Consider the following 16812-nt stretch of genomic DNA (forward strand, 5'->3'; position numbering starts at 1 on the left):
GGGCCCGCGCTCTCCAGCAGCGGACGGAAGAGGCCGAGTGACGGAAGAGGGAAACTAACGGTTCACTCCCAGCTCGGAGAGGGAGTGAGGGGGAGTGAGTGAGGGAGGGTGAGGGAGTGAGGGGGAGTGAAGGAGGGGGAGTGAGGGACCGAGAGTGGGAGAGAGGGAGTGAGGGAGAGAGGGAGGCGGGGTAACAATCACCGGGTCTGTGCAGCCCGGGAGAGCGAGGGCCGGGGATACCGGGACAGTGAGGGGGGGGCGGGGGTCACTGAGGGGTCCAGGGGTTGGTGAGGGGTCCAGGGGTCAGTGATGGGTCCAGGGTCCGGGGGTCAGTGAGGGGTCCAGGGGTCAGTGAGGGGTCTAGGGGTCAGTGAGGGGTCCAGGGGGTCGGTGAGGGGTCCAGGGGTCAGTGAGGGGTCCAGGGGTCAGTGAGGTGTCTAGGGTCTGGGGGTTGGTGAGGGGTCTAGGGGTCAGTGAGGGGTCCAGGGGTCAGTGAGGGGTCCAGGGTCCGGGGGTCAGTGAGGAGGATCCGGGGGTCAGTGAGGGTTTCCGGGGGTCAGTGAGGGGGTTTCCGGGGGTCAGTGAGGGGGATCCGGGGGTCAGTGAGGGGGATCCGGGGGTCAGTGAGGGGGATCCGGGGCTCAGTGAGGGGGATCCGGGGCTCAGTGAGGGAGATCCGGGGCTCAGTGAGGGGGATCCGGGGGTCAGTGAGGAGGGTCCGGGGGTCAGTGAGGGGGGTCCGGAGGTCAGTGAGGGGGGTCCGGGGGTCAGTGAGGGGTGTCCGGGGGTCAGTGAGGGTGGTCCGGGGGTCAGTGAGGGGGGTCCGGGGGTCAGTGAGGGGGTCCGGGGGTCAGTGAGGGGGGTCTGGGGCCGGGCGGATGGAGCCCTGGCGCCAGTGCGCTCTGTGGCTCATCAGTTGCGGGGTTTTGCCCCCCGATCACCGGGTGAGCTGGGCCGGGGCCCAGGTGTTTGATTTGGCGCAGAGTCTCAGGGACGGAGTGTTGCTCTGCCGCCTTCTCAATAACCTGCGGCCGCACTCCATCCTCCTCAAGGACATCAACCAGCGGCCGCACATGTCGCAGGTAAGGAGCTGAACCCAGCCGAGCCGAGCCCGACCCAGCCCAGCCCGACCCGTCCGAACCGAGCCCGACCCGACCCAGCCGAGCCCGACCCGACCCAGCCGAGCCCGACCCGTCCGAGCCCAGCCCGACCCGTCCGAGCCCAGCCCGACCCGTCCGAGCCCAGCCCGACCCGTCCGAACCGAGCCCGACCCGTCCGAGCCCAGCCCGACCCGTCCGAGCCCAGCCCGACCCGTCCGAACCGAGCCCGACCCGTCCGAGCCCAGCCCGACCCGTCCGAGCCCAGCCCGACCCGTCCGAGCCCAGCCCGACCCGTCCGAGCCCAGCCCGACCCGTCCGAACCGAGCCCGACCCGTCCGAACCGAGCCCGACCCGTCCGAACCGAGCCCTGCCCGACCCGTCCGAACCGAGCCCGGCCCGACCCGTCCGAGCCCGGCCCGACCCGTCCGAACCCGGCCCGACCCGTCCGAACCCGGCCCGACCCGTCCGAACCCGGCCCGACCCGTCCGAACCCGGCCCGACCCGTCCGAACCCGGCCCGACCCGTCCGAACCGAGCCCTGCCCGACCCGTCCGAACCGAGCCCTGCCCGACCCGTCCGAACCGAGCCCGGCCCGACCCGTCCGAGCCCGGCCCGACCCGTCCTGACCCGTCCGAACCCGGCCCGACCCGTCCGAACCGAGCCCGACCCGTCCGAACCGAGCCCGACCCGTCCGAGCCCAGCCCCAGCCCGACCCGTCCGAACCGAGCCCGGCCCGACCCGTCCGAACCGAGCCCGGCCCGACCCGTCCGAACCGAGCCCGGCCCGACCCGTCCGAACCGAGCCCGGCCCGACCCGTCCGAACCGAGCCCGGCCCGACCCGTCCGAACCGAGCCCGGCCCGACCCGTCCGAACCGAGCCCGGCCCGACCCGTCCGAACCGAGCCCGACCCGTCCGAACCGAGCCCGGCCCGACCCGTCCGAACCGAGCCCGACCCGTCCGAACCGAGCCCGACCCGTCCGAGCCCAGCCCGACCCGTCCGAGCCGAGCCCGAGCCGAGCCGAGCCCGACCCGTCCGAGCCCGACCCGTCCGAGCCGAGCCGAGCCCGACCCGTCCGAACCGAGCCGAGCCCGACCCGTCCGAACCGAGCCGAGCCCGACCCGTCCGAACCGAGCCGAGCCCGACCCGTCCGAACCGAGCCGAGCCCGACCCGTCCGAACCGAGCCGAGCCCGACCCGTCCGAACCGAGCCGAGCCCGACCCGTCCGAACCGAGCCGAGCCCGACCCGTCCGAACCGAGCCGAGCCCGACCCGTCCGAACCGAGCCGAGCCCGACCCGTCCGAACCGAGCCGAGCCCGACCCGTCCGAACCGAGCCGAGCCCGACCCGTCCGAACCGAGCCGAGCCCGACCCGTCCGAACCGAGCCGAGCCCGACCCGTCCGAACCGAGCCCGACCCGTCCGAGCCCAGCCCGACCCGTCCGAGCCCAGCCCGACCCGTCCGAGCCCAGCCCGACCCGTCCGAACCGAGCCCGACCCGTCCGAACCGAGCCCGACCCGTCCGAACCGAGCCCTGCCCGACCCGTCCGAACCGAGCCCTGCCCGACCCGTCCGAACCGAGCCCGGCCCGACCCGTCCGAGCCCGGCCCGACCCGTCCGAACCCGGCCCGACCCGTCCGAACCCGGCCCGACCCGTCCGAACCCGGCCCGACCCGTCCGAACCGAGCCCTGCCCGACCCGTCCGAACCGAGCCCTGCCCGACCCGTCCGAACCGAGCCCGGCCCGACCCGTCCGAGCCCGGCCCGACCCGGCCGGACCCGTCCGAACCCGGCCCGACCCGTCCGAACCGAGCCCGACCCGTCCGAACCGAGCCCGACCCGTCCGAACCGAGCCCGACCCGTCCGAGCCCAGCCCCAGCCCGACCCGTCCGAACCGAGCCCGGCCCGACCCGTCCGAACCGAGCCCGGCCCGACCCGTCCGAACCGAGCCCGGCCCGACCCGTCCGAACCGAGCCCGGCCCGACCCGTCCGAACCGAGCCCGGCCCGACCCGTCCGAACCGAGCCCGGCCCGACCCGTCCGAACCGAGCCCGGCCCGACCCGTCCGAACCGAGCCCGGCCCGACCCGTCCGAACCGAGCCCGGCCCGACCCGTCCGAACCGAGCCCGGCCCGACCCGTCCGAACCGAGCCCGACCCGTCCGAACCGAGCCCGGCCCGACCCGTCCGAACCGAGCCCGACCCGTCCGAACCGAGCCCGACCCGTCCGAGCCCAGCCCGACCCGTCCGAGCCGAGCCCGAGCCGAGCCGAGCCCGACCCGTCCGAGCCCGACCCGTCCGAGCCGAGCCCGACCCGTCCGAACCGAGCCGAGCCCGACCCGTCCGAACCGAGCCGAGCCCGACCCGTCCGAACCGAGCCGAGCCCGACCCGTCCGAACCGAGCCGAGCCCGACCCGTCCGAACCGAGCCGAGCCCGACCCGTCCGAACCGAGCCGAGCCCGACCCGTCCGAACCGAGCCCAGCCCGACCCAAACCGAGCCGGACCCGTCCAAACCGAGCCCGACCCGACGCAACCCATCCAAACCGAGCCGAGTCCAGCTCAACCCAACCCGTCCAAACCGAGCCGAGCCAGACCCAATAAACCGTGCCCAGCCCAATCCTGTCTGAGCCCAGCCCAACGGGTCCCGGTTCTCCAGTTCTGGTCCGGGTGTGTGTGGGACCCGTGTCCCACCAGTAATTAATGCGCTGCTTGTTCCTGACCGGGAAGTTGAGCTGCGCTCCCCTTTTCCTGTTATTCCCGAATGCGTGGCCTGTTTTCCCACCGGGACCAGAGGGAAACCGGGTGTGAATCCCAGGGTCCCAGACTGCACCGTTCTGGTTCAGTCCGAATTGAGGGAGTGGCAACAGCGCTGGGAATGGAGTGGGATCCAGATCGCCACTGAGCCCGGTTCTGGACCAGTCACCTGTTGATTTTCAGCACTCTGCTCCGTCAGTCTAATGTGAAATATTCAACAAAATGCAAATTTATATCAAGTGCTTGTTTGTAAATAAGATGCGTAACGTCTGGTCTGAGTTGGTCAAAGATGGAACAGCTGCTCGATTCAAGTGTTTACCTTGAAGGGTCTGCATCGGAGGGACAGGGTGAAGCAAGGACCAGCAAGAAATATAAAAACAGATTGTAAGGGCTTCTACAATGTGTAAAAAGCAAGAGATTAGTGAAAGTAAACGCGGGTCCCTTAGAGGCAGGGACAGGAGAAATTATAACGGGGAATAAACAAATATTTTATATCTTCTCACAGTAGAAGACGCAAAAAACATACCGGAAATAGTGGGGAACCAAGAGTCTAATGAGAGTGAGGAACTTAAAGTAATTAAGATTAGCAAAGGATAAAAGTACTGGAGAAATTAATGGGACTAAAAGCCGACAAATCCCCTGGAACTGATGGCCTACATCGTGGGGTTTCAAAAGAGGTGGCTGCAGAGATAGTGGATGCATTGGTTTTGATCTTCCAGAATTCCCTAGATTCTAGAACGGTCCCCGTGGATTGGAAGGTGGCAAATGTAACCCCGTATTTAAGAAAGGAGGGAGAGAGAAAACAGGGAACTACAGGCCAGTTAGCCTGACATCAGTCGTAGGGAAAATGCTGGAATCTATTATTAAGGAAGTGGTAACAGAGCACTTAGAAAATCATAATATGATCAGGCAGAGTCAGCAGGGTTTTATGAAAGGGAAATTGTGTTTGACAAATTTATTAGAGCTTTTTTAGGGTGCAACGAGCAGGGTGGATAAAGGGGAACCAGTGGATGTCGTATATTTGGATTTTCAAAAGGCATTCGATAAGGTGCCACATAAAAGGTTGTTACACAAGATAAGGGCTCATGGGATTGGGGGTAATATATTAGCATGGATAGAGGATTGGTTAATGGACAGAAAACAGAGAGCAGGGATAAACGGGTCATTCTCAGGTTGACAGGCTGTAACTAGTGGGGTTCTGCAAGGATCAGACCTCGGGCCTCAGCTATTTACAATCTATATCAATGACTTAGATGAAGGGACCGAGTGTAATGTATCCAAGTTTGCTGATGATACAAAGCCAGGTGGGAAAGTAAGCTGTGAGGAGGACACAAAGAGTCTGCAAAGGGATATCGACAGGTTAAGTGAGTGGGCAAGAAGATGGCAGATGAAGTACAATGTGTGGAAATGTGAGGTTATCCACTTTGGCAGGAAGAATAGAAAAACAGAATATTTTTTAAAAGGTGAGAGACTAAGAAATGTTGGTGGTCAGAGAGATTTGGGTGTCCTGGTACACAAATCACAGAAAGTTAACATGCAGGTACAGCAAGCAATTAGGAAAGCAAATGTATCTTGGCCTTCATTGCAAGGTGGTTGGAGTATAAGAGTAAGGAGGTCTTGCTGCAATTATATAGGGCTCTGGTGAGACCTCACCTGGAGTACTGTGTTCAGTTTTGGTCTCCTTATCTAAGGAAGGATATACTTGCCTTGGGGGTGGTGCAACAAAGGTTCACTAGATTGATTCCTGGGATGAGAGGGTTGTCCTGTGAGGAGAGATTGAGTAGAATGGGCCGATACCCTCTGGAGTTTAGAAGAATGAGAGGTGATCTCATTGAAACATATAAGATTCTAAGAGGGCTTGACAGGGTAGATGCTGAGAGGCTGTTTCCCCTGGCTGGAGAGTCGAGAACTAGGGGGCATAATCTCAAGATAAGAGGTCGGCCATTTAGAATCATAGAATCAAAGAAATTGATGGCACAGAAGGAGGCCATTTGACCCATCGTGTCTGTGCCGGCTGAAGAAGAGCTATCCAGCCTATCCCACTTTCCACACTTGGTCTGTAGCCCTGTGGGTTACAGCACATCAAGTGCACATCCAGGTACTTTGTAAATGAGTTGAGGGTTTCTGCCTCAAGCAGTGAGTTCCAGACCCCCCACCACCCTCTGTGTGAAAAAATTTCTCCTCAGCTCCCTCTAATCCTTCTACCAATTACTTTAAATCTATGCCCCCTGATTATTGACCCCTCTGCTAAGGGAAATAGGTCCTCCCTATCCACTCTATCCAGGCCCCTCATAATTTTATACACCTCAATTAAATCTCCCCTCAGCCTCCTCTGTTCCAAAGAAAACAACCCCAGCCTATCCAATCTTTCCTCATAGCTAAAATTCTCCAGTCCTGGCAACATCCTCGTAAATCTCCTCTGCACCCTCTCTAGTGCAATCACATCTTTCCTGTAATGTGGTGACCAGAACTGTACCCAGTACTCAAGCTGTGGCCTAACTAGTGTTTTGTGCAGTTCTAACATAACATCCCTGCTCTTATATTCTATACCTCGGCTAATAAAGGAAAGTATCCCGTTTGCCTTCTTAACCACCTTATCTACCTGTCCTACTACCTTCAGGGATCTGTGGACATGCACTCCAAGGTCCCTCACTTCCTCTACACCTCTCAGTATCCTCCCATTTATTGTGTATTCCCTTGTTTGCTCTCCCTAAATGCATTACCTTGCATTCTCCGGATTGAATTCCATTTGCCACTTTTCTGCCCACCTGACCAGTCCATTGATCTCTTCCTGCAGTCTACAGCTTTCCTCCTCACTATCAACCACACGGACAATTTTTGTTTCATCTGCAAAATTCTTAATCATGCCCCCTACATTTAAGTCCTAATCATTGATATGTACCACAAAAAGCAAGGGACCTGGCCCTGAGGAAACCCAATGGAAACAGCCTTCCAGTCACAAAAACACCCGTCGACCATTACCCTTTGCTTTCTGCCACTGAGCCAATTTTAGATCCAATTTGCCACTTTCCCTTGGATCCCATGGGCTTTTATTTTCCTGACCAGTCTGCCATGTGGGACCTTGTCAAAAGCCTTGCTAAAATCCATGTAGACTACATCAAACGCGTGACCCTCATCGACCCTCCTTGTTACCTGCTCAAAAAATTCAATCAAGTTAGTTGGACACGAACGTCACTTAACAAATCCGTGCTGACTGTCCTTGATTACTCCGTGCCTTTCTAAATGACAGTTTATCCTGTCCCTCAGAATTGATTCCAGTAATTTGCCCACCACCGAGGTTAGACTGCCTGGCCTGTAATTACTCGGTCTATCCCTCGCTCCCTTTTTAAACAACGGTACAACGTTAGCAGTCCTCCAATCCTCCGGCACCTCGCCTGTATCCAGGGAGGATTGGAAAATGATGGTCAGAGTCTCCGCTATTTCCTCCCTGGCTTCTCTTAACAGCCTGGGACACATTTCATCCGGGCCTGGTGATTTATCTACTTTCAAAGATGCTAATCCCCTTAATACTTCCTCTCTCACTAAGTTTATTCCATCCAATATTTCACACTCCTCCTCCAATATCTGCATCATCCCCCTCTTTTGTGAAGACAGACACAAAGTATTCATTAAGAACCATACCCACATCTTCCACCTCCACACACAGTTTACCTTTTTGGTCTCTAATAGGCCCTACTCTTTCCTCAGTTATCCTCTTGCTCTTTATGTATTTATAAAACATTTTTGGGTTTTCTTTGATTTTACTCACCAGTATTTTACATGCCCTCTCTTTGTTTTCCTAATTTCCTTTTTAATTTCACCCCTGCACTTTCTATACTTTAGGTTTTCTGCAGTATTGAGCTCTCGGTGTCTGATATAAGCTTCCCTTTTCTGCCTGATCTTACCCTGAATGCTCCTTGTCATCCAGGGGGCTGTAGATTTGTCAGCCACTCCCTTTTTCTTTGTGGGAACATGTTTACTCTGAACCCCTTGAATCTCCCCCTTTGAATCTCTCCCACTGCTCTGACACTGATTTACCTTCAAGTCGCTGTTTCCAGTTCCACTTTTGCTAAATCACTTCACAGCTCAGTAAAATTGGCCTTTCCCCAATTTAGAACTTTCACCCCTGTTCTGTCTTTGTCCTTTTCCATAACTATGCTAAATCTAACTGCATTATGATCACTACCACAAAAATGCTCTCCCACTGATACTCCTTCCACCTGCCCAGCTTCATTCCCTCAAACTAAATCCAGAACTGCCCCCCCTCTTGTTGGGCTCGCTACGTACTGGCTAAAAAAGTTCTCCTGAATGCAATTTCAGAATTCTGCTCCCTCGATACCTTTTACACTGATTGTATCCCAGTTGATATTAGGGTAAAGATTTCGGACTGAGATGAGGAGGAATTTCTTCACTCAGAGGGTTGTGAATCTTTGGAATTCTCTACCCCAGAGGGCTGTGGATGCTCAGTCATTGAGTGTTTTCAAGGCTGAGATCGATAGTTTTTTGGACTCTCGGGGAATCAAGGGATATGGGGATCGGGCGGGAAAGTGGAGTTGAGGTCGAAGATCAGCCATGATCTGATTGAATGGCGGAGCAGGCTCGAGGGGCCGAATGGCCGACTCGATATGTTCTTATTTTGGATTTCTATAGCGCCTTTCACAAACTCAGGATGTCCCAAAGCACTTTATAGCCAATCGAGTACTTTTGAAGTGCAGTCACTGTTGTAGGAAAGGTGGCAGCCAATTTCTGTACAGCAGGATCCCACAAACAGCAATCAGATAATCTGTTTTTAATGTTCTTTGAGGGCTAAATATTGGCCAAGGCACTGGGGATAACTCACTTGCTCTTCTTTGAATAATGGCCATGAGATCTTTTGCACCCACCTGAGAGGCTCAGTTTAACATCTCCTCCAAAAGGAGGCCCCTCCGACAGTGCGGCGCTCCCTCGATGCTGCCCCTCCGACAGTGCGGCGCTCCCTTGGTGCTGACCCTCCGACAGTGTGGCGCTCCCTCAGTACTGACCCTCCGACAGTGCGGCGCTCCCTCAGTACTGACCCTCCGACAGTGCAGCACTCCCTCAGTACTGACCCTCCGACAGTGCGGCGCTCCCTCAGTACTGACCCTCCGACAGTGCGGCACTCCCTCAGTACTGACCCTCCGACAGTGCGGCACTCCCTCAGTACTGACCCTCCGACGGCGCGGCGCTCCCTCAGTACTGACCCTCCGACAGTGCGGCACTCCCTCAGTACTACACTGGGAGTGTCGGCCTGGATTTTCTGCTCAAGTCTCTGGAGTGGGACTCGAACCCACGACCTTCTGACTCAGAGGCGAGAGTGCGACCCACTGAGCCACAGCTGACATCTTTCAGCATCTTGAGCCTGATCTGCCATTCAATCAGACCAGACCACGGCCGATGTGTATCACAACTCCATTCACTTTAATAGGTTGGGTGGTGTTGTTTTTCTGTTACTGGACCAATAATCCAGGGATCGTAAGTTCAAATCCTAACTGGGCAGTTTGAGAATTTAAATTCAGTTTAAAATATCTGGGAATAAAAATCTGGTCTCAGTAAAAGTGACCATGAAACTGTCGGATTGTCGTAAAAACCCAACTGGGTCACTAACGTCCTTTAGGGAAGGAAACCTGCCGTCCTTACCCGGTCTGGGCCTATATGTGACTCCAGTCCCACACCAACGTGATTGACCCTTAACCTCCCTCTGAAGTGGCCGAGCAAGACACTCAGTTTGTCTCAAACCCGCTCCCAGTGGTTCAAGAAGAAGGCCCAGCACCACCTTCTCAGGGCAACTAGGGATGGGCAATAAATGCCGGCCTTGCCAGCGAATGAAATTTTTAAAAACTTGCTCCATATCCCTTACGCAACAAAAAATCTCGGCCTTGAAAATTTGAACTGACTCCGAACATCCATAGCCTTTTTTGGGGGAGGAGAGAGTTCCTGATTCAGTTCTGGGCACCGCACCTCAGGAAGGATATATTGGCCTTGGAGGGGGTGCAGCACAGATTCACCAGAATGGTACCGGGGCTAAAAGGGTTAAATTACGAGGACAGGTTGCATAAACCAGGCTTGTATTCCCTTGAGGTTGCCTGGCAACGATCTTGTATAGGAACAGGAGTAGGCCATTCAGCCCCTCGTGCCTGCTCCGCCATTTGATAAGATCATGGCTGATCTGTGATCTAACTCCATATACCTGCCTTTGGCCCATATCCCTTATAAATCACCCCAAAGTAAACCCCCAGCCTCACTCCTAGAATCCCAGGTTTTGATCTCCCTCTCCTGGTCGAAATAAAACACTGGTTAGGCCACAGCTGGAGTACTGTGTGCAGTTCTGGTCGCCACACTACAGGAAGGATGTGATCGCTTTGGAGAGGGTGCAGAGGAGATTCACCAGGATGTTACCAGGGCTGGAGCGCTTCAGCTATGAAGAGAGACTGGGAAGATTGGGTTTGTTTTCCTTGGAGCAGAGGAGGCTGAGGGGGGACATGATTGAGGTGTACAAAATTATGAGGGGCACAGATAGGATGGATACTAAGGAGCTTTTTCCCTTCGTTGAGGGTTCTATAACAAGGGGGCATAGATTCAAGGTAAAAGGCGGGAGGTTTAGAGGGGATTTGAGAAAGAACTTTTTCACCCAGAGGGTGGTTGGAGTCTGGAACTCACTGCCTGAAAGGGTTGTGGAGGCAGGAACCCTCACAACATTCAAGAAGCATTTGGATGAGCACTTGAAATGCCATAGCATACAAGGCTACGGACCAAATGCTGGAATATGGGATTAGATTAGACTGGGCTTGATGGCCGGCGCGGACACGATGGGCCGAAGGGCCTCTATCCGTGCTGTATAACTCTATGACTCTATGATTGGAGCAAATCTCAAAAGGATGGCAGTGTTCCCAATCTCCATAATTATCCATCACTCCAGGTCCGTGTTTGGACGGCAGCGAGGGCGTGGTCTGCTGGGAAAGGAGAGCTGCGTGTTGGTGAGGTTTGAAGGGTTGACGGTAATTGATGGGAAGCGGCAGAATAAGGGGGCAAAAAATCTATGCAGCGATAGAAAGGACTCGGATTCCATTGGCAACCCAGGCCAAGCTGAAGGGAAGTGATGGGCACCGAATAAAGAAGGGGGAGATCGAAGGTAGAGGCAGGAGTCTGGAGGGAAATGCTGGCACAGCTCAACATAGAATTACATAGAACGTACAGCACAGAAACAGGCCATTCGGCCCCACTGGTCTATACTGGTGTTAATGCTCCACACGAGCCTCCTCCCTCCCTACTTCATCTCACCCTATCACCATATCCTTCTATTCCTTTCTCCCTCGTGTGTTTATCGAGCTTCCCCTTAAATGCATCTCCACTATTCACCTCAACCACTCCTTGTGGGAGTGAGTTCCACATTCTCACCACTCCCTGGGGAAAGAAGTTTCTCCTGAATTCCCGATTGGATTTATTAGTGACTCTCTTATATTTATGCCCCCGAGTTCTGGTCTCCCCCACAAGTGTTCAAAGTTATGAGGGGTTTTGAAAGAGTAAATAAGAAGAAACTGTTTCCAGAGGACACAGATTTAAGATAATCGACAAAAGAACCAGAGGGGAGATGAGGAGAATGTTTTTTTTTACGCAGCGAGTTGTTCTGATCTGGAATGCGCTGCCTGAAAGGGCGGTGGAAGCAGATTCAATAATAACTTTCAAAAGGAGAATTTGATAAATACTTGAAGGGGAAACGTTTGCTCGGCTAAGGGGAAAGAGCAGGGGGAGTGGGACTAATTGGACAGCTCTTTCAAAGAGCCGGCACAGGCACGATGGGCTGAATGGCCTCCTCCTGTGCTATTCTACGATTCTATGATATTATGATCACAGAACTGTCCGCATCACATCCTTTAAGTCCAAGCTCCTGAGAGCCTGTTGTTTCCTCTCGGTTAGTGTGGAGTTGGCAGCGTGAGGGTGACGGGTGTTTAACAGCAGGATACTGCCTCTACTTCCCTTCCCTCAGCTCCAGCAGCTGCCTGTGACTCATTGCGGTTTGATCAGTGACTCTGCCACATGTCGCCTGGTGTCTGGGTCTCCCTCAGTCGTGTCTCAGTGGGCGGCACTCTCGCCTCTGAGTCAAAAGGCCGTGCGTTCGAGTCCCACTCCAGAGTTGCTGCAGTGCATCCTGTGGATGGTGCACACTGCAGCCACGGTGCGCCGGTGGGGAAGGGAGTGAATGTTTAGGGTGGTGGATGGGGTGCCAATCAAGCGGGCTGCTTTGTCCTGGATGGTGTCGAGCTTCTTGAGCTCCCACGAGCAGCAATAAGATAAATGATGCAGTAACAAAAGCAAAATACTGCGGACACTGGAAACACTCAGCAGGTCAGGCAGGAAGTGTGGAGCAAGAAACAGAGTTAATGTTTCAGAATGGGCGTCTAATCGGCAAATGAATTTCAATATCGATAAGGGTGAGGTGGTGCATTTTGGTTGGAAGAATAAGGAGGCCACGTATTGCTTGGATGATAAGAGTCTAAATGGGGTAGAGGGATCTGGGGGTACAGACACACAAATCACTAAAAGTAGCGACGCAGGTTAATAAGGCCATAAAAAAGGCAAATCAAGCACTGGGGTTCATTTCTAGAGAGATAGAATTGAAAAGCGGAGGAACTATGTTCATCTTGTATCGGATAGCGATAGGGATTCTTTAGTTAGGGGAACAGACAGGCGTTTCTGCGGCCGCAGACCTGATTCCAGGATGGTATGTTGCCTCCCTGGTGCCAGGGTTAAGGATGTCACCGAGCGGCTGCAGAACATTCTTGTAAGGTGTTCCCTTCCCTTCCGCCTCACACCCGTTCTTGGACCTCGGAATTACAAGAACAAAATTGCCCGCGACAAACAGGGAATCTGTTAGTTTATTCGACCAACAAAACCCCAGTCCAAACCCGTCTATGATTTGACTGAAACTTACAATCACCCATGCGTCCAGTCGTTAGTGATGCTGATCGTGGGCCTGGCCCTGGAAATGAGCGGTTTCCGACCTTCCCTTGACTGCAGCCTCCGCAGTGCGAACCCCTCAGTGGTTTGCCTGGAACTTACAATCACCCACGTGGCCGGTCGTTACTGATGTTGATCGTGGGCCTGGATCTGGAGGTGACTGGTCTCCGTCCGTCTTCACCTGACTGCAGCCTCCACGTGCTGCTCTTGTACCTTCTTATAGTGTTCCAGTCACGCAAACCCCCACCTGGGCCTCGTCCGTGGTTTCAGCGATCAATCTGTTGGATTGTTTCACATTCACACCTCTTCATCGGGGCATCTCGGTGATTCAAAACTCCTTAGTTGGTGCAGAGCTGTGAAGCGGAGAGACAACTCCTCATCTCCTCCCCACTCCCTCCACAGTGTCAGGACAATGCGGGATTCCTCACTGTGATGGGCCCTCGGCTCACAGCATTGTTTAGGTGTGAAAGGCCTTCCGTTCTTGTCCGAGACTGAGCGTGGCTCAGAGGCTCAGTTTGATTCGACATTGTCTCGATGTTAATGTGTCTTCACCAGGGGATCATTGTTTGATGTAAATGAGTCTCTGAAACTGACCATGGGCTGGAGTCTCTTTGACTGGGACCTGGGGTTAACTGTTTCATATCTCACAGCCTGTTTCATGTCGTGCAGTTTGACAGTGTTTTTACAGTATTTCCCATATTTGTGGTCTTATATTCTGGACAATTGTAAACAATTTTACAACACCAAGTTATAGTCCAGCAATTTTATTTTAAATTCACAAGCTTTCGGAGATTTCCTCCTTCCTCAGGTAAATGTTTCAGGAGCTCCTTGAAGCCTACGCATTTATACATATAGAACAATACATGGTGTTTACAGACTGCCCCTGCAACTGCCCGTTGCCAAGGCAATCACCGTGTTCAGACAGAGAGGTGTCACCTGCAGAACCCCCGAATACACATTCAACAAAAAAAACAAACAGGGAAAAAAAAACAGAGAGAGGCAGAAACATCCGGAAGGCAGAGAAAGCCAGCAAATGACCCATTATATTAAAAACAGATAACATTTGTTCGCTGGTGGGGTTACGTGTAGCGTGACATGAACCCAAGATCCCGGTTGAGGCCGTCCTCATGGGTGCGGAACTTGGCTATCAATTTCTGCTCGACGATTTTGCGTTGTCGTGTGTCTCGAAGGCCGCCTTGGAGTACGCTTACCCGAAGGTCGGTGGATGAATGTCCATGACTGCTGAAGTGTTCCCCGACTGGGAGGGAACCCTCCTGTTTGGCGATTGTTGCGCGGTTCTGGAGGGGGAGGGTGAACAGCCAGAGGTCGTGGTCCATATCGGTACCAATGACATAGGTAGAAAGAGGGATGAGCACACAGGGTAAGATAAGGCAAAAAAGGGAAGCTTATATCAGACACCGAGAGCTCAATCCTGCAGATGAGTCTAGAAAGTGCAGGGGTGAAATTAAAAAGGAAATTAGGAAAGCAAAGAGAGGGCATGAAAAAATACTGGTGAGTAAAATCAAGGAAAACCCAAAAATGTTTTATAAATACATAAAGAGCAAGAGGATAACTAAGGAAAGAGTAGGGCCTATTAGAGACCAAAAAGGTAAACGATGTGTGGAGGTGGAAGATGTGGGGATGTTTCTTAATGAAAACTTTGTGTCTGTCTTCACAAAGGAGGGGGATGATACAGGGATTGTAGTTAAGGAGGAGGAGTGTGAAATATTGGATGGAATAAACTTAGTGAGAGAGGAAGTATTAAGGGGATTAACATCTTTGAAAGTAGATAAATCGCCAGGCCCGGATGAAATGTATCCCAGGCTGTTAAGAGAAGCCAGGGAGGAAATAGCGGAGGCTCTGACCATCATTTTCCAATCCTCCCTGGATACAGGCGAGGTGCCGGAGGATTGGAGGACTGCTAACATTGTACCGTTGTTTAAAAAGGGAGCGAGGGATAGACCGAGTAATTACAGGCCATGCAGTCTAACCTCGGTGGTGGGCAAATTATTGGAATCAAGTCTGAGAGACACAATTAATCGTCATTTAGAAAGGTACGGATTAATCAAGGACAGTCAGCACGGATTTGTTAAGGGAAGGTCGTGTCTGACTAACTTGATCGAATTTTTTGAGCAGGTAACAAGGAGGGTCGATGAGGGTAGTGCGTTTGATGTAGTCTACATGGATTTTAGCAAGGCTTTTGACAAGGTCCCACATGGCAGACTGGCCAAAAAAGTAAAAGCCCACGGGATTCAAGGGAAAGTGGCAAATTGGATCCAAAATTGTCTCAGTGGCAGGAAGCAAAGGGTAATGGTCGACGGGTGTTTTTGTGTCTGGAAGGCTGTTTCCAGTGGGGTTCCGCAGGGCTCAGTACTCGGTCCCTTGCTTTTTGTGGTTATATTAACGATTTGAACTTGATTGTAGGGGGCATGATCAAGAATTTTGCAGATGATACAAAAATTGTCCGTGTGGTTGATAGTGAGGAGGAAAGCTGTAGACTGCAGGAAGATATCAATGGACTGGTCAGGTGGGCAGAAAAGTGGCAAATGGAATTCAATCTGGAGAAGTGTGAGGTAATGCATTTGGGGAGAGCAAACAAGGCAAGGGAATACACAATAAATGGGAGGATACTGAGAGGTGTAGAGGAACAAAGGGCCTTGGAGTGCATGTCCACAGATCCCTGAAGGTAGCAGGACAGGTAGATCAGGTGATTAAGAAGGCAAACGGGATACTTTCCTTTATTAGCTGAGGCCTAGAATATAAGAGCAGGGAGGTTATGCTAGAACTGTATAAAACACTGGTTAGGTCACAGCTTGAGTACTGGGTACAGTTCTGGTCACCACATTACAGGAAAGATGTAATTGCACTAGAGAGGGTGCAGAGGAGATTTACGAGGATGTTGCCAGGATTGGAGAATTTTAGCTATGATGACAGATTGGATAGGCTGGGGTTGTTTTCTTTGGAACAGAGGAGGCTGAGGGGAGATTTAATTGAGGTATAAAATTAAGAGGGGCCGAGATAGAGTGGATAGGAAGGACCTATTTCCCTTAGCAGAGGGGTCAGTGATTTAAAGTGATTGGTAGAAGGATTAGAGGGGAGCTGAGGAGTAATTTTTTCACCCAGAGGGTGGTGGGATCTGGAACTCACTGCCTGAGAGGGTGGGAGAGGCAGAAACCCTCAACTCATTTACAAAGTACCTGGATGTGCCCCTGAAGAGCCGTAACCTACAGGGCTACGGACCAAGTGCTGGAAAGTGGGATTAGGCTGGGTGGCTCATTTTCGGCCGGCACGGACACGATGGGCCGAATGGCCTCCTTCTGTGCCGGAACTTTCTCTGATTCTATGAATTGTTTTCTTGTCATCCTTCGTGACCTCTTCAGATTCCCTTTTTGTCACCCTCTCCCTTATTGTTTATGTATTTTAGAGTCTGCCTTTTTTCTTTAGTTTCAATTTTACCCTGATCTCTTTATTCATCCATAGTGTTTTATTATTGGCTAGTTTGTTCTTGCTTTTTCGAGGAATATATTTCTCTGACCTCCGTCGATCACTGTGTGAAATATTTCCCACTGCCATCCCTTTGTGTTAATTCTTCCTCATCGCTCGTTGTCGGTTGGCTGACCTTCACCTTTTCCCTCTTGTATTTCAGTTCCTCTGTCTGAAGAACATTCGCACATTCCTCACCACTTGTTGTGACACTTTCGGGATGCGGAAGAGCGAACTTTTCGACGCTTTTGACCTTTTCGATGTCCGCGATTTCGCAAAGGTAAGAAAGTGATGCCATTGGCTCTTCACTGTCCAGTCAGGTGTCGCTGTTTTCGGACTGCGTCACCGTTCAGTGCAAAGGAAAATGCTCCTTGTTAGAATGTTGGGATAAGATAAGACATATAAACATGTAAATTTATTTTTTATTCGTTCACGGGATGTGGGCGTCGCTGGCGAGGCCGGCATTTATTGCCCATCCCTAATTGCCTCTTGAGAAGGTGGTGGTGAGCC

At 53.2% G+C, this 16812-nt stretch overlaps 1 protein-coding gene across 1 annotated transcript; it reads left to right on the forward strand.

Annotated features, from left to right (window-relative positions):
* Window positions 1-864: 864 nt before the first annotated feature.
* LOC137319322 (guanine nucleotide exchange factor VAV3-like) lies at window positions 865-16582 on the forward strand (the record flags this gene model as incomplete). The annotated part of the gene is made up of 2 exons (XM_067981597.1): window positions 865-1082; window positions 16466-16582. Coding segments are annotated over exons 1-2 (321 nt in total), but the record flags the coding sequence as incomplete, so codon positions are not given.
* Window positions 16583-16812: the final 230 nt, after the last annotated feature.

Source organism: Heptranchias perlo, unplaced genomic scaffold (assembly GCF_035084215.1).
Source record: "Heptranchias perlo isolate sHepPer1 unplaced genomic scaffold, sHepPer1.hap1 HAP1_SCAFFOLD_812, whole genome shotgun sequence".
Lineage (NCBI taxonomy): Eukaryota > Metazoa > Chordata > Chondrichthyes > Hexanchiformes > Hexanchidae > Heptranchias > Heptranchias perlo.